Source organism: Anser anser (assembly GCF_964211835.1).
Source record: "Anser anser genome assembly, chromosome: 3".
Lineage (NCBI taxonomy): Eukaryota > Metazoa > Chordata > Aves > Anseriformes > Anatidae > Anser > Anser anser.
The window spans coordinates 78,376,113-78,400,703 of NC_139722.1; the positions used below are offsets into that span (position 1 = coordinate 78,376,113).

A 24,591-nucleotide genomic window follows, 5' to 3' on the forward strand; every position below is an offset into this window, starting at 1 on the left:
TAATTTATGAAAGAGGCCAGTGCTACGTGGAAAATCAGCAGTCCACAATTGTCTTCCCTAATCTCAGTGACAGAAGCAGTAGTAACAGGAGTGCTGTGCCACATTGAACATACACTACTGCCACTGTTCTTCCCCAGCTTTCCACCCCTCACTTATCCTAATTCATTGAACATATGAGAGTTCTTCTTCCTCTGGCAGCACACCTAAGACAAAATAAAAAGCCACCAGCAGTTTCAGTCCGTACGAGATGCCTTTATTCCGGCGTTTGGGGTATGTCCTCAGAGCTCAGCCCCACCACGCTCCGTGTTACTGATGGGTGGAGCCGTTACACTTGGGCTGCGACTTTTTGGGGTTTATTTTGCCACATAACACAGTCGCTTTCGAGCGGCTACCTGCCGAGCTTGTTGGGTTGGACGAAAGGGGCAGGCCGGCTCCTCCAGGGGGGCCGGCGCGTGTGAGGGAGTAGAAGACATGAGGGGGCTCGCCGGGGGCAGGCGGGCCGCCCCCCGCTGCTGCCGGGGCAGGGACGGGGCGGGTGGGCACCGCAGGGGCTCTCCTGGGAGCCGGGAGCGCTCCTCCTGCCCCTGTCCTGCCCGGGTCCCGCCGCCAGCTGCGAGGCAGGAGCCCCGCGGGCACCGGCAGCGCCGGGAGCCGTCCGGCAGCGCTGGGCGTGCGGGAGGCGGGCTGGGGGGCGGCGGCCGGCGTTTATAGGGAGCGAGGGGAGGCGGTGTCTGCAGGAGCGGAGCCGGGAAGGGAAGGGAGGAGAAGGGAGGAGGAGGAGAAGAAGAAGAAGAAGAGAAGGGAGGAGGCGGTTCCCGCTCCCGCCGTGCGAGCGCGGCCGGCTCGGGGCTGTGCGGGGCTGGCGGCGGGGTGGCCATGGCCTCCATGGCGGCGGCGATCGCCGCCTCCCGCACGGCGGTGATGAACGGCAACCGGCCGCTGGACGAGCGGGAGCGCAAGCGCTTCAGCTACTTCTCCTCGCTGAGCCCCATGGCGCGCAAGATCATGGCGGAGAAGGAGCGGATCCGCGAGCGCTACGGGCCCGAGTGGGAGCGGCTGCCGCCCCGCCAGCAGGACGAGATCATCGACAAGTGCCTGGTGGAGCCGCACGTCCAGGCCCGCTACGCCGCGCACCGCGGCGCCGCCCGCCCGCCGCCGCCGCCCGCCTCCTACCCCAGCCTCCGCCTCAACACGGGCCAGAAGCTGGTGCGCTTCGGCGACGAGGTACCCGCGGGCGGCGGCCGGGGGGCCCGCGCCGTGCCCGCGCCCGCGCCCGCCCCCGCTGGGCGCGGCCGCCTGAGGGGGCTCCGCCATGGCGGGGCCGTGAGGGGCCGGGGCGGCGAGCCCCGCTGAGGAGGGCAGGGCGGGCGCCCCTCGTGTCCTCGGTGGCCGAGGGACGGGTTTCGGGGGGTCCCGGTGAGGGGCGGGAGCGGTATTGTTCGCCCGCTGCGTGTGCCCAAGGGCGGGGTGCGGTGGTCGCTGTACGCGGGGGGGTTTGGTTAAAGGCAGCCCGCCGAAGTTTGTCCGAGATAAGCAGGAGCGATCCCGGAGTGGATTTTATTTAAAAAAAAAAAAGGCTTAGAGAGGAGGTCGGTGGCAGCGCCTTCCCGAAGTTGTCCGGCCGGCGAAGGCTGGGCTGGCTCTGGACGTGATCCCCTGCTGGAAAGGGACTGCAGGGAATGTTTACCCTGAGTTAAATCTCTTCCTTTTTGTGCCTAATTTTAGATGCGGTTAAAAATACAACGCTGAAAACATTCCAGCTCTTGGTATTTTTGACACCTTAGAAAATGTAGCCTTTTCCATGTTACGTGCCAGGAAAAACAAGGGTGTGGAAAGATAGATGACAAAAAGTATGGATTTTGAAGTTCCTGAGAGCTACCTGTTTAATTGCAAAGTGTGGCAGATGCTCCAGGAGAGCACAGGTATGAGGGTACCTGGTCTGGAACAGCTGGTCCCCGTACGGAGTGTGCTCCCGTGGAGAAGGACTAATAATTATCTGAGAAGACCTAACGGTGCTCTTCACATCCTGTATCCCTCTTACTCCTTGCATGAGATTTCCTTTGTTTTGTTTTGCTTTGTTTTTAAATCTTGGTATGATTACAGAGCCAATATCTCCCCTTCTGTTCATTTGATTTCTTAAAGTGACCTATTGTTAATTAACTTAGGTGACTGCTACCAGAACAAGGCAATCTGCTCCTGCACTTGTAATCATCCAATTTAAATTGAGCAGTGCTTCTTTTAGCTACCTCACCGGTATCTTGTGCACTAAGGTTTGTGAGAAGTGTTTGAGGCATCGTGGTTCCTAAATGGCTTTGTGGTAGGAGGCTGCTGCCTGTGCCTTGTGTGCTGGGAAGGTAGGACAATGTGCAGCACACACATCGCATCTGGAGCCAGGCAATGTATGCTCATGTTTAGTTTTATATAGTCAGCGATACCAGAAAGTCTGGGCAGATATTTTCTGGTAATAAACCATCACTTTTGGTGAAAGAGAGTGTAGAGAAGGACATGGACAAATTGGCTTGCACAATCAGTCTTTAAAGGAAACCTAAACTTGAAGTTGCTTGTGAAAGGACTTAGGTTAATGACTGTGGAAACTGAATGCGTTCAGCTTTCCCGGTCTCAGGCAGCTCTCCTGTGCTTTCTGCTTTGAATTATGTGGATCCAGAAGGAAAGAAAGCATGTAGTAGGTTGTTGTGCTGTACCATATGGAAATAATCATTTCCTGCTCAACAAAAGTACAACTAGAGAGTCCATCTGAAATTTGGCAAGTCGTTTTCTTTTTCCTCTTCCCCCAGAATATCACTATGATGCAAATAATGTTGTCCTTAGCCTTTTTGTAACCATTAACTAAAGAAATCGCGGCTCATCAAAATACTTGATGCAAAGCGTTTAATTTTGGAAGCATCTGCCTCAACTGACTTCCTCCTTGACTTCCAAGCTGAAGTTAATATAAATTGCTTTTCTGAAGAAAGAGATTCCACTTGTTTTGGCATCCTCCATTTCCATTTTAGTTCTTCCAATAGCACTATTGAGCCTTGGAGCTTTTCCTGGCTCCTCATCTGATAGCTTCCTCTCCCCCAGCTCCTCTTCTGGCATCCAACCTGATTTTTGGACATTTGCCCTGGCTCAGTAATTGCTCCTCCGCGTCCTACTGTTACAGAGCCACCGCGGCCAGTGCCTTGCTGTTACAGGTCAACTTTCCAGGCTTGCAAACGCTTTGCCTACGGAGCTCTGTTACCGTGCTGCCTTCTGAGCTGACAGCTTACCGAGCCGTGCTGCTGCCGTCTGTAAGTTGTAGCTGCTGCACGTACCATGGTCACCTAGCACTTGCTCGGAGGGCAGTTAGGTTGGTCCTGGCTCCTGTCCCTGTCTCTTGGTGTACGGTATCCTGAGGTAAGGAAGCAGAGAGTAGCCTGCATACCCCAAAACCACTGATCAATATTCCAGCCCTTACAGCATGAGTGTGCTGGTCCAACGATGTCCTTGTTGACACCCGCTCCACCAGTGTCACATTTGGCCACAGAAGCATTGCTCATCTTCCCTGGTAACTACTGTTGAAATCTGTAGAGATCTACCTGTGCTTGCTTAAGCATGAAATATTAATCTTCTTCTTGTGTTCTTTGGAGGACTTGGGAGAAAGCAAAGCAAGGATGAATGCTGAAAATACTAATTTACCCAGCCAGAACTCAGCATTTCCTTGCCACTTTAATGCACGTGGCTACTTTGATAAGCTGGTACAGAGGATATATTTAGTGGTATATATTATATTTCTGGACGGTTCGTTCCCTCTTTCTCCTCCCACCTCTTCCCATAGATCTTTTCTAACACCAAACTGATTTCCTGAACTTCTAGTGCAGGACTGCAAGTTCTCAAAATGTAAGCGTTCTTACATTTCCAAAACATCTTTCAGTACATTGCCCGCGTGGGAAGGCTGTGACAGAAAATAGATGCACGGTGGCAGGCAGGACCACAGCATCCTGTAGTGTTGATCCAGTTGTGTCGTAGCGCCAGAGTGCTGTGGCACCATGTATCGCTGCTGGCAAATGCCTGGAACTGCCTGAGTCCCACAGCTCCTTCCCTTTCGTTACCTCACCCTCACTGCAGCATTGCCAGACCCCAACATAATACCTGAAGATGTGTGTGCACTGTGAATTTCATGTGCTGCTTTTTAATGTGCCATCCTGCTGTCAAAGAACTGAGCGTACTTTAAAAAGTTACAAAAAGCTCGATGAAAGAAATGGAAGGACAGGAACCGGGCTCCCTGACTCCACTGTTTCACCACCGCAGTTTGCCTGGGTGGCACCCAGCATGGTTGACGTCTACCTACGTGCTCCACACTGTCATGGTGATGATGCACCTAACTACAAACAGCAGCCACTGACGTGTCCACCGTCAGCTTCGCGATGTCAAGTAAGACTTGCAAGTTGAAACAGGCCCCAGAGAACACCAGCGTCATATCCGTGATGGGGTCACAGACCTTGCTGTTTTCCAACACCTGCTCTTAGCAAAAAGCACCTCTTGCCTCTCGGGTTCTGTTTTTCTAGAATCATGTGCTCTAGGTCAAGCATATATTTTCGTCTCTTCCAGGCTAACAGGGTCATTTACACCCCCATGAAAGATTTTTTGTCCTGTTTGCTAAAGGTTAAGTGACTTGCTATCTGCATGTGGGCACAACAGAAAACTGTCACTTCACCATCATTGCCTGTGTCCAGACAGTCTACGTCCTTTGGCCAAGGGCTTTTGGATGCTGCAAGCTTCAAGCAGAGCTTCATCTTCCCTAACAAGGCTCCGAATGCTGGTGTTTCTCCAGCTGGTAGAAAATAGGGTTAACTAAGCAGAGAGAAATCTGGAAGTAGAATTTGGGATTTAATGTAAATGTAATAGAAAGGGGTTATTTTTGAAATACATCACAAATTGTGTTAAGCATCTGACTTGATGATAGTTGATGCCATTGGATCCTCCCCCTTTAGTTTAGTGCAGGACAGTTTAGATATTTAGCTTACGGCAAATTCTGCCATCTCTCCATACTGCCCCTGTTTATCCACAAGTGTGACGTGCACGTAGATTCAAGGCCTGATTATTTTTATCTTTAATTATTTTTTTTAAGGCATATTGGACTAATGATAACTAAACTTTTTGTTGAAGAAAATGCCATAGGTACTGAGCAATTCAAAGAATTGGAGTAACGATAACTAAACTTTTTGTTGAAGAAAATGCCATGTGATTTAGAAAATGTTAAATAGTTTATACGGAGAATAGACAGGTAAGAGAGTTTTGTTAGTTTCATCCCATCTTTTAATAGGGGAGCTTGACTTACCTACCTGAAGGTGGGTGCTGTGTTCGTGTTGCTTAGCCTTAAGAAGTTTGACACCAAGCCAAAGGATCAACCCTTTTATCTCCTACTTAAAAATGCCTTAAAGCAGCAAGTACTGAACATAGCAATAGCTTTAATGTAATGTCTGTTATAGATTTGTGCTTTTTTTTTTAAATAAAAAACACAGTGCAATTTTTGAGTGCAGTTAAACCACAAGAACCAGCAAGTCCTGTTCCGATAATGCTTCTGAGATGCATTTGCCAGCACAGGAACGCATTTCATGGTAGTTCTGGGATGGCATGGTCATTGTCAGCTGCTCTGAGCAATGCTTGTGTCAGACAGCCTGGCATCTTTCTCCCAGTGTCTTCCATTTCGAAATTCTCATGCTGTTTGGCAACACAGTGCCTACACGTAGCCAGCATAGTATATGAATCTTTTTAATATATTCTGCAGCTGGTTGTTGAAGTCAAGCGTATGACCAGATTTTTGCCTCTCTTTCTCTCTACCCCCCCCCCCCCTTTTTTTTTTAAGCTATGAAATATGTTGCATGAGGCCCTCTTTCTTACAAATGGGTTCTTTAACACTGGTGAACAAAAGTTTATTTATTTGGCTTCTTTCTGGAAGAGAGCTTTGTGTGCTGAAAACAAAAGCTGATCAGATATGGATCACGTCTAATCCGTGCTGATGCTAGATAGCCTCAAAGCTGTATATATATATATATTTTTTTTTTGGAAAACATCTCACTCCATTTACTTTTGTGAATATTAAAATTGTGTATGTTTTTGCTCCCATTTTCTTCAAGCATGAGAGAACTTGTTTATTGCACAGAATGCAAAATTCTTTCTCAGATTTAGTTGGTGATCAGGCATCAGGCACATCAGACAGGAAGCGGCAGAACTGCGCTGTTCTCCTGCTGCTCACTTGGTCCGCTGCGTGTCCTCTGAGGCACAAGAGGTAGAGGCCACAGACTTCCTTCCCTTCTGTGACAGTGGACAGAACTGGTAACTGTCTGTTTAATCCTACCTTCAAGGACACTTCAGGTGACCACAGACATCAACTCCTTGAAGCTTCAAACCATGTGTTATGAAATAGATTGCCAGATCCAGTGGAAGACCTCTTCAATAGGGGCAAAGCTCTTCAGATTTACTGGCTGCGAAGTGCAGGTGTGCTGGGAAGTGGAGCCTGAAATACAATGAACCCTATGTGGAAGAAAGAAAATCTGTGCTTTTCTTTCAGGGACCTCCTCCAGCCTAACAAGTGTCCACTACTTACATCTTTAGAAATTACCCAGCGAAGTCTTAGGTCTTGTCTCTGATAAGAACCTTTAAACAACCAGTACCAAAATACCGTTAGCTCATTTTGGGAGTGTTTTGTCTACCTAAGCTGGAGATTGAAGTTTTGTGCCCACAAGTTCAGTGGTTGTTGAAGACAACAATTTCTGCTAAGTGGAAAGCTGACTCGCTCCGTTCTGTAGGGAGTTGTCTGTCCTGGTGTATGGCAATGTCGTACGTTCACTCATTCTTCCCTATGCTGCTTTCCTGTCCCTCTTCAGGCAGCGTTTTGTCAGCAGCAGCACCAGCATCTTCTCTGAGTTGAGGATGTGCAGAGAACGTTGGGTGAAGAGGCATCTCCTCCCAGCGCTGTCTATACTTGTCCCAAATACAGGAAAAGAAAGAACTGGCCATCTTGGATCCAGGGCGACATGGCCATGGGATCCAGGACAACATGGCCGTGCCTTGCTGCCAGCTTTAGGACTGGTTTGTGGCTGCTTTGCATGTTGCGGAAATGGACCTGTATCACAGTCCTTTACAAGGGCTGTTTGGGCTTAATGTGCTCTCCTCGTTACCAACACAAGTTTTCCTTTTGTTGTTTTCCACTGGAAATGTCTGACAGTTAATAGTAGCTCATTTAAACCACCCATACGTGTGCAGCTGGCTGACCTATAATCTGTCCCAGTTTATTATTGGGATCAGTCTCATACTAAGTTTTTTATCCCCTGCTCTCCAGTTCCTCATGAACTGTGAGCCTTCTGACAAGAAGACGAAGCTTCCTTTAAACTCCTGAGGTAAAATACACTGACAACTCTGTTAACATGTGGAGCTCTGAGGCTCCGTGACAGCATGTGGGAATTTGTTGGACTTCATTTGTATCCTCTAGCGCTGTGGTTGAAGGCCAGAACTAATTTGTCCAGACCCCACGTGGACACAGGGGTTATAGTCCTACCTCCAGTGCGTTGGACTTAATCCAGCAGCTGGGCTCACTGAATGCTCTTTCCAACACGTGCTCCCCCTTGGGCTGTGATTCCTGTCGTGCATCCTTCAGAAATGGGGTTACAACTCTGCCAGTTTCAGATGTGAAAGATCCAGTTCTAAAATGGTTTTGAAATAATTTGTCAGCTCACCTGCTGCAAGGCATCCCCCCTAAGTGCTATGGCATTCCCATGTGGTCGGCAGCACTGCACAAGGCAAATACTGATAGAACAGACAATAAAAACAGACTTTTACTCACTTTGTTTCCCTTAAACAGTAATAAATAAGAGTATCCGCTTCCTAGAATGAGAGAACCTAGTGTTACGCTTGTGTTTGTGGCAATTAATTTCCTGTGTCAAACTTCCTTCTTGGTCAGAATGGTTGGTCCAGCAGAGCCCAGGCTTTCCCCTTCAGGTGGTCTCTGATCAGCCTGGTTCTTTGGATTTCAAAAGTATTTTCATCCATCCTCACCCTAGATGCTAAGATCTTGGCCAGTAAAGAATTAGGCAGGTGAATCTTGCTTTTATATCCTCACAAAAGAGTGAGGGATTATTGTCATATACCACAAACACTTTGCTGCTAGAAACCCTGTGTTTCACAAGTGAGAAAGAATTGGAGATTGCCGTGTTTTCATGTTTAGATGGGGGATTCCTGAGCAGTGGTTAGCTTAAAACACAGTCAAGTTCTATTTAGAAGTGTGAAACGAGCTTTCCAGGCCTTGTCCTGTCCTCTCCTTCCTTATGCATGGTTACTCCAGGCCTTTTTACATCCATCCATCCATCCACCCAGCCATCCTTCTGACTCCTGTTCCTCCCCTGTGGCGGCAAAGCAGCGTTATACGTAGTGTGGAGGGTGCATCTCGTTACCTTGGCCAGCACGAGCATCCAATGTACAAATAAGTCTCAGCCATGACTAGAACTAAAAGTGCAACCATTTTATTGCAAGTTGTGAAAAAATGTGCACGATGTGTGCTTATTTATTTATTTATGTTTCACCCCTTCTTTCTTGATGTGGGTTGCGTGTCTTTCTGGAGGGCATGCTATGTGTGAAGAGATTACCTGAATTTCTCGAATTGGGATTATTTTCGTAATAACACCTTCTTGAATTTTATTCCATTACTCATTCCGGCCTTAGTAATAAAGCTGAAATACAGTAATGATCAAAACCAGCAGAGTTCACTCGGAGCTCTTAATGAATTCCCAACCACGCTCTTGCAGCATTACACGTGACCAGAGTCTCCGGTAGTCATGAAACCTCACAGTACTTTCCCAGGATGGCACTTCTTGGATTCAGATTGGGATTTTACTCTTGCTTGAACAGCACCAAATACTTTGAACCGACTGTTCTTAAAGTGCATAAAGCTGTATCTTGTCAGGGCCGGACCCAGCTGTGGCTTGGAGGGATGGACGTGCAGCTGTTTTGCTGCCACGAGGCTGCCTGCTTGCACACTCACTCTTCCATCTGTGGCGCGGGGGAATTGGGACTTCATTTCCCTAAGGCCCCCGCTCCTCTCCTTAATCCTGTCCCTGTGTGTTGCTAGTAGCCACCGAGGAGAATGTACAGTAGAAAATTGGAGATATAATACATTTTAAAGCGATTTATAGAGAAATCATTTCCAGAAGTTTAGACCATGTTAAATCTTCATATACTTGGGTTAAATTGTGAGGTTAAATTGGAATACTAATTGGTAGTCCTTCCCTCAGAGAACTTGCTTTCAGTCGGTCTTAAAATGTAATCAGTGACATGTAGAAGCAGCGCTCTCACTTTTTAGCTAGTTCTGTGGTGGCGATTATGCTTCCAGCAGCGCAACATAACGTTATCTGTGTGATTCTCTGAGCAGGTAAAGCTGTTCTGATTTTTACATTCTTGAATTTTATTTCAGGACATAACTTGGCAAGATGAACACTCGGCTCCGTTCTCCTGGGAAACGAAGGTGAATATGCAGCACTTTTATCTTTAATGTTGGTTTGTCATTTGATGCTGGTCCTTCTGCTTTTGTAATGTCTTCATTTCGATACTTGATAGGCCAATGTCGCCTCGATTCTATGAGAGCTGTGTAAAGTGACCGTACTCAAATGGAACAGGGCTGGTGTACTTTGATTTACGGTAACAAAAACACAAAATGTACTTTCTATACTAATGTTCTGACTTCAAGTGCAGGTGTAGAACTGATTCATTCCAAATTATTTGATTTTTTTTTTCACAGCGAACTTTCAAAACAATTTTCCATGTTTAGTGAGGACAGAAAATTTAATCTTGAAAACATGCATCAGTTATTGTGTAAGCATAACCGCATTTCAGTTTAGAAGGCAGGAATTAAAGTAGTTAGGGAATGAGGTGAGAAAGGTACATATATCTAGTAACTTCATTAGAAGTTCATTTTTTGTTTTCTTGTAGACTATCTTACGCTTCATCTTTTTGTTACGTAGTAGAATGTAGTAAAACTTGTTAACCTGGGGCTGTGCTGAAAGCATTGCGTTCTTTCCAAAAGGCAGCTCCTTCAAAAATAATGTGTTTTTTTCTGTGGTGGTTTTATATATATATATAAATATATAAAAATATATATATATATAAAATATATATACAATATATACACACACATATATATATTTTTTTTTTACTTTACTCTGCCCCTGATATTTTGTTAAAGCATTATTTACAATGGGATTCTCATAACGCTGAAGTAGAGCCAGATTTCCCCATGTTTGTGAACTTGCAGTGTGAGGAAACAAACACAGTTGTACCATGTTTCTAGTGGGAAAGCACAGCTCACTGCCTTTCTCAGCTGGGTGTGGTGGCCATGTTAATTTAATCACACATTTCAGACTTTTTGTTTTCTGGATTTATCTGCCAGAGAAAGCTGCTTTTCTCCCACTTTCCTTTTTTTGCCCTTGAAATATGTAGTTATCATGTATGAGCTTACCTATATAATCTTAGGCTAATGCAGGGTAATTACCTGGAAATGCCAGTGAACGCTAAATTAATCCAGTTGACCCAGCCCTAAAGTTGTTGTCAGCCTTCCTGCTCAAGGTCACTGCCTCTGGCTAGCACCCCATCTGCGCTCTGCAGATGTGGATTACCCTGTAACTTGCTGCGGCTCCTGGATCCCTGCAGCCGACACTGCTACAGTTCAAGAGAAACCATCGCCAGTCTTTAGGGGCCTTAAAACTGTGTTATAAGCTGCATCAGGAGGGTTTCTGGCGGTGGGAGCCAGCTAGCTCAGTCAAGCCCTCCTGTCTTTTCAAGACTCTTAGAAGAAGCAGCCACAGGCTTTTAGGAGAATACTAGAGGGCTTGTAATGTGTGTGAGCTTGGGTGAATCAGTCAAGAATAGCGAGAAGAGCGTGGAACTCATTGACAATATGGAGAAATAAATCATATGCTGGAGACAGTTACGGTGTCTCTCCTGTACTTTTTGATGCAAACCCCAAAACTCAGTCTTGGAAACGTGGCAGGTGTAATCATATTTCCAGGCTGTGTCTTGATACGATTTGATAACATCTGAATACTTGCACTGGAGATGGTGCTGCCTGTAACACGCTGCCCAGTGATCCATGGTGAGCTGTACCTGTGGTCAGATGGGTTTTCTCCTTAGCTGGCAGTTGTCTTTTCAATGCTTGTATGTTTAGTGAAGCTTTTTTGAGCCCAACCTGTGGCTTTTCCCTTGCTGCTTAAGACTATTTCTACTGTCCTCCTGGTGTCTCAGAGTAAAGGATGATGCTCCAGTTTCTTGCCTTTCTGTAATGAACGGAGGATCGCAGAATGACATGCAAACCCTCGTGTGACTGCTGAAGAAAAATGAGGTGGGGGGAGGTTGCTTTAGGAATAATTATTTGTCTCAGCTAATCGAGATGTGCTTCTGGCTTTCCCCTTCCCTCCTTGCTGACCGGAGATAAAAGCTGTGCTTCAGCTGCAGGGTGAGAAGCTGAACAACCTTTTCCTTGAGTAAAGCTCCAGAGAATCCATTTTGTCCTGCCTCGTGGTGTGTGGGTTGGTTGCTTTGTGTGGGTTCCTCCTTTTGTTTTCTTCCCAGTGCCTTGTCATGCTGTGGCAGTCTTTCAGCCCAACCCTTCAGCTGCTGCGTCTCCTGCTTCTAAAGGCTGGTGTCTTGCTTCATGCTTACTCTTTGATCTCTTCCCTAACCAGTACTTCAGCAGGAGAATACTGAAACGCAATTTCTCCATGGGGTAGTGCCTGAGTAGAAAATATTCTTGCCGTCAGTCCAGCATGGGGAAACAGCAAAAAAGCCTGAGTGAGCCTGAATAAGGTTGCTATGTTGTGATGCGTGTTCAGAGTCTTGTGAGCCAGATCTCCCACTGTTATTAGGCTATCAGGCTCTTCCCATTTCATTAGCTCTACCTCAGCACGGGCTGTTCTCTCTATAATATTGTTTTCCCTGATCTCCTGCTCATGAAGAGTTGTTTTGTTTTGTTTTGTCCACATTATTGCCTGTGATGATGGAATGCCTTCATTCTCTTGCAGCTTTGTACGAATGTGCTTTGGGTTACCTACGGAAGGGAATGTGACATTTAATGTCTACTTTTGCAGAGAAGGAGAAAATAGAGATTTAAATCAGTAAAGCCGATAGGCTTGATTTTTATTTTTAACGCTGAGACTGTACGAAAAATATAAAGTAGCGAAATCAGTAGTTGCCTGTAGGACAACTATTTTAGGACAGCTGAGAGGGTAGTGAGAACAGTAGGGAAGAGGGGAAGGTATGTTTTCTGCATTTTGGAGCTGCTCTCAGCTGTTGCAGTGATGACAATGCTGCTTCCAGCTGATTAGGCATGGACACATTTTTCTTACAGTAGCTACTGCTGCGAATTCCCTAATTTCGTGGCTGTTCCACTTACCATGAGAACAGTGTACTAAATTGCTTTGATTTTGGACAGAATGCAGTTGGAGGACTCGATAACCTCTCTTCTGTCAAAAGTAAATTTTCTGTGCTCTCATTTTAAACACAAATGTGAGGTAAGGGTTAAGTTGTTCATGTCAAATATGCGTATGAGTGTCTCTAGGATTTTAAGCTGTTTGAAGTCATTTGTTCAAATAAGTTCTTGTCTTACCTCTTTGCTTTGTTTGCAGGTTAAAAAATAGAAACAATAAATTTTTGAGCTAGCTGTTAGGCAGCATTTGAAGGATTTCATATTTTTCATGGAAAACTGTAGCACTTCTCAAAAGGAAAATCACTTAAAAAGCAACATGTTCTCATGGCACTGCAAATAAAGTGACATTTTAAAGCTAGGGACAGAGTTGGACAGAGTGATTTGGTTCATGGGTGGAGCCCTCATGAATATAACACATCATGAAATGTGGGTTACATTTTTTTAACTGAAGCCAGGTTTGTGAATGTTTTTTTAAAGCCAGGTTTGTGAATTTAGGTCATTCTATTTATGGCTTCAGGTTTAAGTGAGATGAAAGCTGACATTCTGGCTGAGTTTAGGCTTTGAGGTTTCTTGGTCTGTTTGATGTAAAAATTCAGTGAAACTCGGCACGGACCTCAAGATACAAATGGAAAACAAGAATCGTGCCTGGTTTTGGAAATAAAATTTGTGAAACTTTTCCTGAACTCAGAACTTTCTGTGTTGTTTGCTGTTGTTGTTGTTTTTTAGTTAATTTAGTAGTGGGCAGAAAATATAATTTCAGTCTGCTGCCTCAGCTAACACATTGAATACAGAGAGCAGCATGGGAATAAGTTGGAATCTATTTCTAATTCATGCTGTTAACTAAAATAGGTTTCATTCCAGATATTTAAAACAGACACACTCTCATCGAAAAAAATTGTTGGTCTTGCTACAGCTAGAGTAGATGTAGAGGTAGCTTTAGAGAGTCCTTGCTGTAGTTGTGGGGTTTTTGTTTGTTTGTTTTGTTTTCATTTATGTGTGTGTGTGTTTGTTTGTTTGTTTAAAAAACTCCTGACTTTTCCTCCTTCAGCTCTCTTCTACTTACAACAGCCCCTCAGATGTTAGTTGAAAAGAAAAGCCTTCAAGGTGTGATACTTAAAAAAAGGACAGAAAGAAAATGTATCAAGCTTCAATCCCCTCGAGTAATCTGTTTGCTGTCTCAGTGTCTGAATTCACCTTTTTATGTCTCAATGGAAGTGATCTAATTCCAGCAATGATTTAGAAAGAAAATAAAAAAGTACTACTTATTATAAAATACATGGTATTATACAAATTGTGTTTCCTATATCTAAGGGCTAAAACTAAAAGGCAGTCTTCAATATCCTGACTTACACAAGTCCTAGCTGTTATTTTTTATTATTTATTTAAATAGGAAGAAAGTAGCAGAAAATATTTTTTCCCTCCTTATTTAGTAGCCTGATGTTAGATTCATTTTTCAACCTATAATTTGGTGCAGTTATTTTTATCGAGTTGGCATAAACGGCAATACTTTCTTGGAAGGTATGAAAAGTGATGCCTGAGATTTGGGGTTTTTGCTTCCCCTTTTTTATCTGGACTACAGATATTTAAAAAAAAAACAACACAGCGCTGCAAGACTACTGTTGAGTTTCAATTCTTGAGCAAAAGAAAAAAATAAACTGTGATAATAGTAGCTGTGTTCAAAGTTTATTTTAATCTGCATGGCCAGTTGTTCTTGGCTAAGGATTCAGTCACCTGCATCAACCTTTGGACAGCTGTTTTTGAGTGTAAAACCGTGCACATACCAGGTACTGATACTCTTGAGTTTGCTCAGGCTCACCAGTAAGAGCAACAAACTTGTGTCCAGATCATGAAATTTCCCCTGAAGCTAAGTGCTGCGCGTCTTCCACATTATCTCTTGGTATGGACTAAAATTACTTAGATTGTTTTTGCTCTATTTTTGCCCTTGCCATTAGTCTCTGCTGACCTAAGGATTTCTTTCTGAAAAGCTCCTGAAAACACCCACTGTGTGCACAGGAAACAAAGCAAAAACTGCAACTGCTTTGTGTCCATGTTTATTCTGGTTTTGTCCATTCAGCAAACCAAAGTCATCTTCTAAAGTCATCTTTTTATCTTTGCTTTCTTACCTCTGCATATATCAGGCTGTGCTTAAAACAAGTTGCTTTTGACAGCATTTCTGCAGTCTTTGTCTCAACGATTGAGATTTTTCAGGCTGCCAAGCAAAACTATTTGTTTCGGCTTTGTTTGCGTGTCTGTTTAGTAAAATACTACACATTCCTGATGAGTGAATAAGTTGCTTAAAAACAAAAATAAAAGCTCCTGGGTTCTTTGTGGTCATCTTGTTTATAATATAGACTTAGGAATGAGACGTGATTCTATACAGTGTTATTAAATCATTAGGTTCCTGAAGTGTGTGGTTCGTCCCTTTCAGACTACATTGTTTCCCAGGAGCATATACAGATGGTTTTATGATCTGGTGGGTCATCCCTCCCTCCTGAGGGATACTGAAGTTAGGTCTCAATGTTTTTAATCCAATAAATAAAATTGATAGATGCCTTTCCATGGTCTTTAGAAGGAAAGATGGATACACAGATTCCTAAAAACTACAGTTTTGAATATTGCTTCTCCTTAATCTATTGGACAGAGAGATGATCCAAGACCTAAGCATCCTTTACTTTAACCCTTTCCTTGCAGGTGTTTGGGACCAGAGGGGTAAGATTTAAAACACAAAAACACTAACAACAGACTTCTAAGTTTACTCTGCCTCAAAATACTACTTTGTGTGTTTGTGTCTGCTCTCTCGCTCTCTCTCTCTCTCTCTCTGTCTCATGCATTGAGAATTACTTGCTCTTGCAGGCAATATTGAAAATACTACTGTTGTTAATAGCTTTTTTTTTGAATGTGATAACACATAGAAATTGCAGTTGGGACTGTAGTAACCTGTCTATAAACTACTGAGATACTTTTGGAGCTGAACAATTTCTAGACATATAATTTGGACAAATGGTAGGAAAGGAAGTGTTTTTATTTTATTCCTTAGTTGGGAAATTAAAGTCCAAAAATCGCAGCTTATTCAAGATCATACAAAGCCTATGAAAGAGATTGAAAACCAATCTCTGGAATTTCAAATTGTGCCTAAATGTCAATTTTGTTTTGATTATCTAATCTTATCAAAACGTTCTGGGTTTGTTTCCCCAGAAAGACTGTTGGTAGACCACCACAAGTGCAGTTCTGCTGCTAAATGTTCAGCTGCCCAGCCTCAGCTCACGGCAGCGCCATCAGCCTCATGAGAGCAAACGCACAGCACAGCTCTCTTTGGAATAGCTGCTGCCGTGAGTCTGGCTGGGGCAAGAAGAAACATGCACCAAGATGCTCCTCTGACTGACAAACTTAAAGAAAAAGGAAATAATTTGGGGGGAGTAACAGTCGCCTCCTTCCCTCTGCTGCTTGAGCCATCAGTTGCCAATTTACGATCTGATTTAAGAAACTGAGAGGAAAACACCAGCTAAACTCTCGTTTCTAGGGTCTAGCTGCCTGTTAGAATACACATACTCATGGTTTAGGTTTCTGCATTGAGTGTTTCTCAGATGAGTCTTCTCTATCTCTGTGTGAAATTTTCTGCTGCTCTGTTTCTTTTCCTTTTTTTTAGTGTTTTATTACCAATTTTGTGACTTGAAAGATATTATGTATTAGTCATTTTCTTTCATCACCAGCATTTCTCAGGGGTTCAGACATATTTAATAACTTTAAAAGTCAAATAGAAACATAAATATGTTTCAAGGAAAATAGAAAACTTGTGACTGACCCACAGAAGCTCCTGGGAAGCAGAAGGATATGTCTGACCTCACGGGACTGCTTGCACAGACTGCTGAGGCCCTGTGCTTTCGGAGCATATCAGTGTGGTTTTTTCTTGTTCGCCTTCTTTGGTTGGGTAAAGAAAACTCTTGGAGAAGTATTTTCAATCAGATTATTCCATGTGAAGTGTCATGCTATGAACTATTTGATCTCCAAAGCACGCTGTGACACAAATATGCGATCTTAAACATCATGTGGGCCTTTCTTGTGAAGCTGCAAGGTATGGTCACCCGCAGCTGTGCACTGAACATGGTATTAGAGACTGACCAAGAAGGGCGAGGTTAGCTCTTTTTTATTTCAAATGTAGATAAAGTAGATTTAGTTTAAATTAGACAGAACATCTACACAGAAAACCGATTTAATGAATATTCAAAAACTTCCTTCACCACTTGAAAGATGAAAATTTCCAAGAATTGAGAGCAAAATTACAAAAGCTGTGTCCAAACTGAGAAGCAGATATTTTTCTTTCTTAAACCAAGATTCTGTTTTTTGTTAGATTTAATCTCACACTTCAGCTACTCAAGCTGTGGTCTTATTTTGGTACATTATTCCCCAGAATCAGTTTTGGGTTGGGATGACTACTTCATCCACAGTCCTGTGAAAATACAAAAATAGCATAACTCCATTCTTCTGCAAGGCCTTCCTTCTAAAAGACAAAAGCATATCTTCTCCCAGACACACATCGACGAGTGGGTTGGAAAGGGTAAAGCTGCCCAAAGCTCTGCTGTGGTGCCACGCTCTCCTCTTCACCAGAAGCAGCCCGCTGCTTCCAAACCAGAGCTCTCAGCTGACATTTGGGCCCTTGCGAGAGAAAATACAACATGACCACAGGAAGTGGCTTTTGCACCGCAACATAAGAATTTTCCAGGAGACCTGACGTTATTTGTGTATCCTGCTACTGTGGAAGGGCAAAACCATCTTGGTGGTTTTGCTTTTTTTCTTATTTTTGATCTAACAGGCCCCCGCTTGCCTTCCGTCAGTGTTTTGCCCAGATTTTGGTTCCAACACCAATCAAGTAGATGTGGGGCTGGGGTGGCCCCTCTCTGCTCTTGGCACTGACCCCCTCTCTCTTGAGCTGAGGAAGGAAGGAACCATTTTACTGAAACTGCTGCTGTGATGGCCCTCAGCTAGTGCCATCTCTAGTGTAAGCCTTGGGACAGGCTACGCAGAAGAAGGAAAAGGCTACTGCTGAAGGACAGAAAGTACCACTGTTTTAAGTACGTTGTCATGTAGGAATTAAGTCTTCCAAGGTGCAGTAAAAACAAACCCAAAAAAATACGTTTTTCTTTTGTTATTGGGTAAACGCAGGTCCGCTTTATATTGTGTTGTGGGTTTTCGTTTGTTTTGTTTTGTTTTGAGCTTGGATTTTATCAGCTGTGAGTCTTAATGCATCTTAATTTCAGGGTGGTAAATCTCAATTCAATAGTATTGCCAAGTGACCTCAGGGAAATGAATCCCTATAATTTAATATAGGGAATGGCAGTCACTGCGAATAATCTTCAGCATCATTGCACTCATGGATGGTTTAACACAGATTTATCCCCTGTTCTTAACTTTAAGGCATGACTTTGGGTTTGAAAAGAAAACTAGAAAACAAAGCATTGTGGTTTCCCTCTCTGTTTTCTGAGGGTGGAGCAGGGAGTTGAGCTCTTTGGTAAGGACTCTCACGTATTCTTGCACTCACCTGATTCCAGTCGAGCTGTAATTGCTCACAGCGTGTTTATGTTCTGCCTCATTTGATGACACAGTATGTTCCTAATGGAAGCATGCAACCTGGTGCTTCCTTGCCTATAACCTTGGAAAAATACCCAAGGTATCTAATTCTTTAGAAACTTCAGAAGTGAAGTCATGATTCATGGTCTGAACTTTTGGGTAGACCTGTGCGGTGTCAAGAGTTGGACATGATGATCCTTAAGGGTCCCTTCCAACTCAGGATATTCTATGATTCTATGATTCTATGATTCATGTATGCGTAGCTAGCTGCTGACAGTTCAAAACAAATTTGGTTTATAAATAATCAGTTGCAGGGTTAACATTTGCTCTTTGATGAGAAGTTTCTGAATACTAAATACTAGGTGTGCAAGCCCTAGATCTAGAGTCCATCTGAACTTAACATGTACAATAACAGAGGTCTCAAACACTTCTAGTAAAAATGATAACCAGTTTGGACTTGTTTTAAATTTAGGTCTGCAGATGCTATTGCAATTTTATTCAGGAAAGGCCGGGAAAGAGAGAGAATTGGGAAAACTTTACAGATTTGTAATGAACTTTGAAATTATCAATAGCTAACAGCAAAATCTAGTATTTGAAATGTCCTCTAGGCTTTTTGAAGACTAGTCAAGCCCATAATGACAACAGTGTAGCTCTAACTGTAAATGCAATTTTTTTTGCATTGTTTGTTCCTTTTTCCAAACAAGATACTAGGCATGACATTGTTCTTTTCTGGTGCTTGCTGTGGTGCACTATTCCTACATACAGGAACACTTGCGTGTTCCTCAGGGTGAAATAAGGCTTAACTTTTATTAGCCTAAAGTGTCCAAATGACGATCAAGAGTACTGATGTGGCAGTAAGCAAAATGAACGTTTTGTGGTACTGCGGACTTTTAGGTGGCTCTTGCAAGCTCTGTTTCATGCCTTAACTATGGTCACTTGCTTCCCTGACCCTGTATAACTTCTCAGAAATGAGTACAGCCATCCTCATTGCGAGTTAAAGCGAAACAGCTCTGGAGTAAGTGTTGAACTGGACCTGCTGGAGGTGTTTCTCTTACTTCAGAGATGTACTTCAGGCATTAGAATTGTGAAAGCTGCTTGTTACACATACCCGTTGCATCTAATGCTTTATCTTGGAAGTAGATGGAGTTGTAACATGTTGCCAACCGTATTGAAGACCTTACTGGAAGACGGCCTTTTCAACTGCTCTGTAAAGCACATGTGTTTTCGCTTAATCTTCTCATGTAAAACATCTGTAGCTTTCAAGATGCATCCACATCTATTCTAATGTTTTAGAGCCATGCAAGCTATGCACTTCTATCTTGGGTGGCACTGAGTAACGCAAATATGATTGTTTTCTCTCTGCCTGACTCCTCTACAGCAGGTCCAGGACTCCTACATTTGCTTGCATTTCAGTCTTTTGTTAGTTATTATAACGTAGCTAGAAAGATAGACATTTATGGAGAAAATGAGTTAGCTTTGCTGTGCGGGAGTTGCCTGGCTGTTGGTAGAGGTGTTATCTGTATGCATCAAGATCAGAAGTTCAAAACTGTCGTTATGAAGGGCTTTGAAATACTCTTTTTTCTTTCCTTTAACCTTGAACAGAGTCAGATGGAGTTCAGCGTTGCATCTCTGTCCATACAAGAACAAGGTGGTGCCCAGCTGCAAAACGAACAGAGGCAGCCACTTAAAGCAGCACCTGGTGTCCAAGTCCCTAAACCTTCTCAGGCTGCTAAGACCCCTGGCTCTGATGGGTTGATAGCACCCAGAAAGGATGAGGAGTCTTCTTTCTGGAAGATAAATGCAGAGCGCTCAAAGTTTGAAGGAGACAAGTCTGAGTTCCAGTCCCTGACGCCCAGCCAGATCAAGTCGATGGAGAAAGGAGAGAAACCCCTTCCCTCTTTTTGCAGACAGGAGTCTGCTCCAAAGGAGATGGCGAAAGCCGAGAAGCCCAGCGTAACTAAACCAGAGAAGTCCGTGACCCCCAGTCTACCTTCTGTATCTCTCGAATGGGAGAAACCTCGACCCTCTCAACTCCCTGCTAGTTCTCTAGATGATTTCTTTCTTCCTGACCCACCGCAGTACCTGGCATCTTCTAGGACAAACAAGGAAGATAACGATGGTACTATACTTTCAGATCCACAAATGCCTGGACAGGTAAGGACTGCTGTATCCACGATCCTTAAATTGAAAAACAAATATAACACATCAAAATGCAATAAGGTCATTCTGGAAGATCAGGAATTCCATAAAGCATTAAGCCATAACTAAGCTTGATGGCTTTTTATCCTGCAACTTTAGGGAAGTCTATATAACCAACATGTTAACTGCTATTGTTTGTTTCAATCAAGTGTTTTTTAATGGAGTAAAATTCATAGGATGAGGGCATCATTTGGATATAATAACAGAAACACTGACATGGCATCCGTTGGCTGACTGACAGCAAGCTACCTAACAGTTTAGGGTAAAGAACTTACTATATCAAATAAAAAAAAATAAAAAACTATTTTTTCTTGAAACAGCAGAACACTTATTGGAAAAAGCTCAACTTGAATAGTAGATAAACTAGAATCTAGGCTACTTTCTTGCTACACGCAGCGTAACAGTGAATGGTGAGCTTGTTTCTCAGCTGTTTTAAGCAGTAGCCCGACAGCCACTTCCCAGTGTTTTGTCCCAGGCAGCTGGGCAGCTTTCAAAAGTATTTTCTCTTAAAGTCCAAAATGGAAATGGAATGAGCTCCCAAAATTAGCCTTCTGAATGTGTTTTTCTTTTTCTTGAAGAAAAACAAATAGCTCAACAACAAAAAATATCCTTAAGCAGCTCAATAGACTGTTGGAGCTATTTAAAAAGCAGATGCTGACCTGTGAGAAAAGAAAGGGAACAACAGGATATGACATGGTGAGGGAAAGAAAAGAAAGAGATGTGAAGCCTAAAAACTGAAGCAGAGAAGGAGAGTCGTTCTTGAAACAAAGCCATGCGTTCCTGTTTGGGATCTGTAGCACTGCACTCAGGCATACGCCTGACATATTACTGTACACCTCAAGTATGTCACGTAGCTTTCTCTTACCATATCTTCGCACTGGTGATTGTTTAAATTCCGAACAAGATGATGTAAGGTCAGAAAGATGCAGGCTGAGGTAAATACTTGAAAGCAGAGTGAGTGGCAGCACTTAGGAGAGAACATTACTTAAGCCACTTCAGCACTTGGAGCCCTATGTTTAGTCATTATTTTTTTTCCTGGAGCTAAGGCATTACACTTCTGAAGCTGTTTTGCCACAAATTGTGACTGCAGTAGTTCTTTAATTTTAGATAAAGATTCTGTCATGATTTCCTACAAATTAATGATTTGTACAGCATTAATTCCTCTGTGAATGTTTTCTAGCCAACTGGAATAGTTTGAAAAGCCAGTTTTTCCTCTCCGTGCAGAAACAATCCTCCCATGTCAAAATGTGAGCAGAGTAGCAGAGAAGGATCCGTGAAAGAATTTTCATTTCCTTTCTGGATTCTTTCCCCCAAACAGGGAAGAGATTCCAGAAAGAGGAAATGAAGATAGGTCATAGTCTAGGAAGAGGCTCTAGAGCCTCAGACGTGTCCCTTGCGCAGTCTTCCTGAAAGGTGGAATCGCCCTAAATGTCATGGCTGGCAGTGCAGTGCTGCAGGAGCAAGCACGTTCTTGGTAAAATAACTTGTCAACAGGGTTTAAAACATGTAGTTTTCTGGAAGCAGCTGTCTGTCACTGTAACAGACAATCCATTTGAATTAGTAATGCCTACATTCTGTGGTGGTTTTTTTTTTTTCATTCTCTGCAATTCCCACTCTAGTCTGAAAATTGATGTTTATGAGTTTTTCCATGGGGAGAAAATAACATTTTGCCTGCAGACCACAACAAGGATTTTTTTCTTATCTGGAGTTGCCTCTTTGGCCATCGTGAGTGTATCTTCATGTCTAGCATTTTCTGGCATGGGTTCTTAGGCATGCTAGAGCAAGGTGAAGGACTTGAAATAGTGGCAGACAACATTTTAAGCTTTCTTTTGCAGATAAGCAGTCAGGTACTGAGTTTGTAATACCATAATTAACAACCACATCTTATTTCATTTTTTTTTCTCTTGCAGACTAGTACAAGCAATGTTATCTTGAAGACTGGCTTTGATTTTCTAGACAACTGGTAAAAGATGCATCAAAATAGTTCAAACCAATTTTGGGAAGGAGTGGAATATCTTTCTCCTTGTGTGTTAATTTACTAGTATTTGTGTCTTTTTCTAGAAGTAACTTTCAAACTCTTAAATGTTGCCTTTGTATAAACTTTTGTAATACCAGATGCATTTTTTTTTTTAAACAGTGATAGATGTGTGGTTTCATTTTGATTTATTTTTTAAAATCTGTCAAATTTTTTTAGTAGCCACTGTATTGAGAAGGTGGGAGAAGTTACCAAATACACGTTAAAGAGAAATAAATGAGAGTCTCCACATCCAAGAAGTGGAACCTACAGAAACAGGTTGCTATTTTCAATTGAAACTTTGCTAGCATGGCCTGTAAGTAATAGCATAGCATAGCATATGCAATGGTTCCAAATAAGCAAAGAACTCCATAGTTCAGATAACTAGCAAAAACAGTGTGAAAAATACGCATACAGAAGAATTGTATTGATTTCTTTATCTCATTTAGTTTGAAAGTAACTTTTATACCACTTTTCTGAAAATACTTTTCTTTTGAAGAGGGCAAAGGCATTGCCAAAATGATGGATCCAAAGAAGCACTGTGTCTGTACCCTACAAATCTGCTAAATTAACCAGAAGAGTGTTAGAAAAATTACCTGGGAAAATGACGGGTGTTTCTGGTCTTTGGATTAAAGACTTGGGGGTGGAAGGGAAACAAGACAACACCTTATGATTGGGAGAAACTGTCTTCAGGGAACACAAGCCTAATGATTTCACTGCCTCCTTGCTAGAGCGTAACTCTTACCAGTAGTGCTGGATGTACAGCATTGGTAACTGCTGGAGTGTGGATTACCTTTGTGTCAGGAAACCACTATGTTTGTGGGAGGTCATAGCTGTATGAGGCTTCTTTGTTTTTTTAAGCAGCTTATCGTCTCAAGGACTTATCAACTTTGGTGCTTTTTCCTCCTGGTGGGTAGCATTCGACATCTGTGTTACATTTGTTCCTGAGGTGCAAAGAGGCATCTCAAGGTGGCCCTCAGCAGTTGCGCTTTCGAATGATCTTTGTGTGGTGTTTTAAATGTAGAGAACAAGGTTAGCTGTCACGTGAGTCTGTTGTCTCTGAAATGCAGCATGATTTACACACTGACTCTCACTGTGTTTACCTCACCTTGAAGCCTTAACTTCCCCTACGCACAACCAACGGGTGGTCTGCTCCGATGCCAAAGGTCTGACCTTCCCTTTACCTCAGCAATAGTCCCGTAGCATTTGTTTGGGGTAGAAGGCAAAACACGGGGCTCTAACGGCTCTCGCGGGTCCCCGCCAAAGCCATAAGAAGGTCACCATCTACTAGACCGTAATAGTGCTAGGCTTCTCGTGGGTTAGCGTTTGGCATTTGGTTGGATGCCCGTGGCAGCTCCATGTGCAGAACCGGCTGCTGCAGGGTTCTCTTCTGCCTGCTGTGAGGTTGTTACAAGAAGGGTTGGAAATGTACTGGAAGAGTCCTCGCCTCTAATTGCTGTACCGCCTACTCCGAACAAGCATTGTGTGCTGATAGAGCATTAAAACTTAACTTGGTGATCAAGGAAGATGCTGTGTGCTGCCCTCCTACCCCCTAAAAAATAGAAGCCCCAAACCTCCAGTTTTTCTAGTAAGTGTTTTCTTAAAAGGTTTCGTAGCTGAGGGTGCAGATTGCCAGAGTATAAGCCATTGCACAGACTTATTTATAGAATTCTGAAAGCTTCTTTACATCCTTCCTGAGATGTACAAATTCCTGTAATTCGGGATATTGTCTCTGCATTCAGCAGTTCACAAAATACTTTCATTGTTTCTGTTGGCCTAGGCTTTACAGCTGGCTTTTTCTTAGCTGCCCTTTTTTTAGGATTTCTTACAAGCATCCAGCATTAATGCAGCTTAGAACAACTTCAGCAAAACCTCCTTAGGTGTTTAATTATTATTGACTTGCACCTTCTTTTCGAAGCTGACAAATGCTAACCCTGGATATTACATTTACCATTGAATCTAATTTTCTATGCATTCAGCTGTTGAAAAGTTTTAAATCCAATGTAAAGATGTGCATTCTAATCTTACTTTGATAGGGGCAGATCTTAAAGCAAAGCCTCCTACTGTTGAGGAGCGTTACATTAAATCTCTGCCAACTACATTGAAGCTTCTTAAAGAAGAACCTGGGCTGTCTGTCTCTTCCATTGGCTAACTCTACCCTAATACACATTGGGACCAGCTGGTAGAACATGCTGCAGAACTTTTTACTTATCCTGGTAGGTTTTTCCTGTGCTTTGACAAGAGTTGATGCTCCTTCTTTCTTTCGTATGTTTTTATTAAACATTCTTACAAAAAAGAAAATTGTACTTGGTCACATTTTATATTAACAATGTTTTAATAAAGTCACTTTAAATAGAACATTCAA

General features: G+C 43.1%; 1 protein-coding gene across 1 annotated transcript; it reads left to right on the top strand.

Annotated features, from left to right (window-relative positions):
* Nucleotides 1-740: 740 nt before the first annotated feature.
* Nucleotides 741-24,591, top strand: LOC310897417 (uncharacterized protein C1orf198 homolog). The gene is made up of 4 exons (XM_083831064.1): nucleotides 741-1,224; nucleotides 9,446-9,496; nucleotides 19,616-20,167; nucleotides 22,123-24,591. The coding sequence occupies exons 1-4, from the start codon at nucleotides 877-879 to the stop codon at nucleotides 22,177-22,179; spliced, it is 1,008 nt and encodes a 335-aa protein (XP_083687190.1). The 5' UTR covers nucleotides 741-876; the 3' UTR covers nucleotides 22,180-24,591.

Coding starts and splice junctions, on each gene's coding strand:
- LOC310897417 (XM_083831064.1), top strand. CDS start 877: ATGGCCTCCATGGCGGCGGCGATCGCCGCCTCCCGCACGGCGGTGATG. Junction 9,497..19,615: donor CGTTCTCCTGGGAAACGAAG/GTGAATATGCAG, acceptor AACCTTGAACAG/AGTCAGATGGAGTTCAGCGT. Junction 20,168..22,122: donor ATCCACAAATGCCTGGACAG/GTAAGGACTGCT, acceptor TTTCTCTTGCAG/ACTAGTACAAGCAATGTTAT.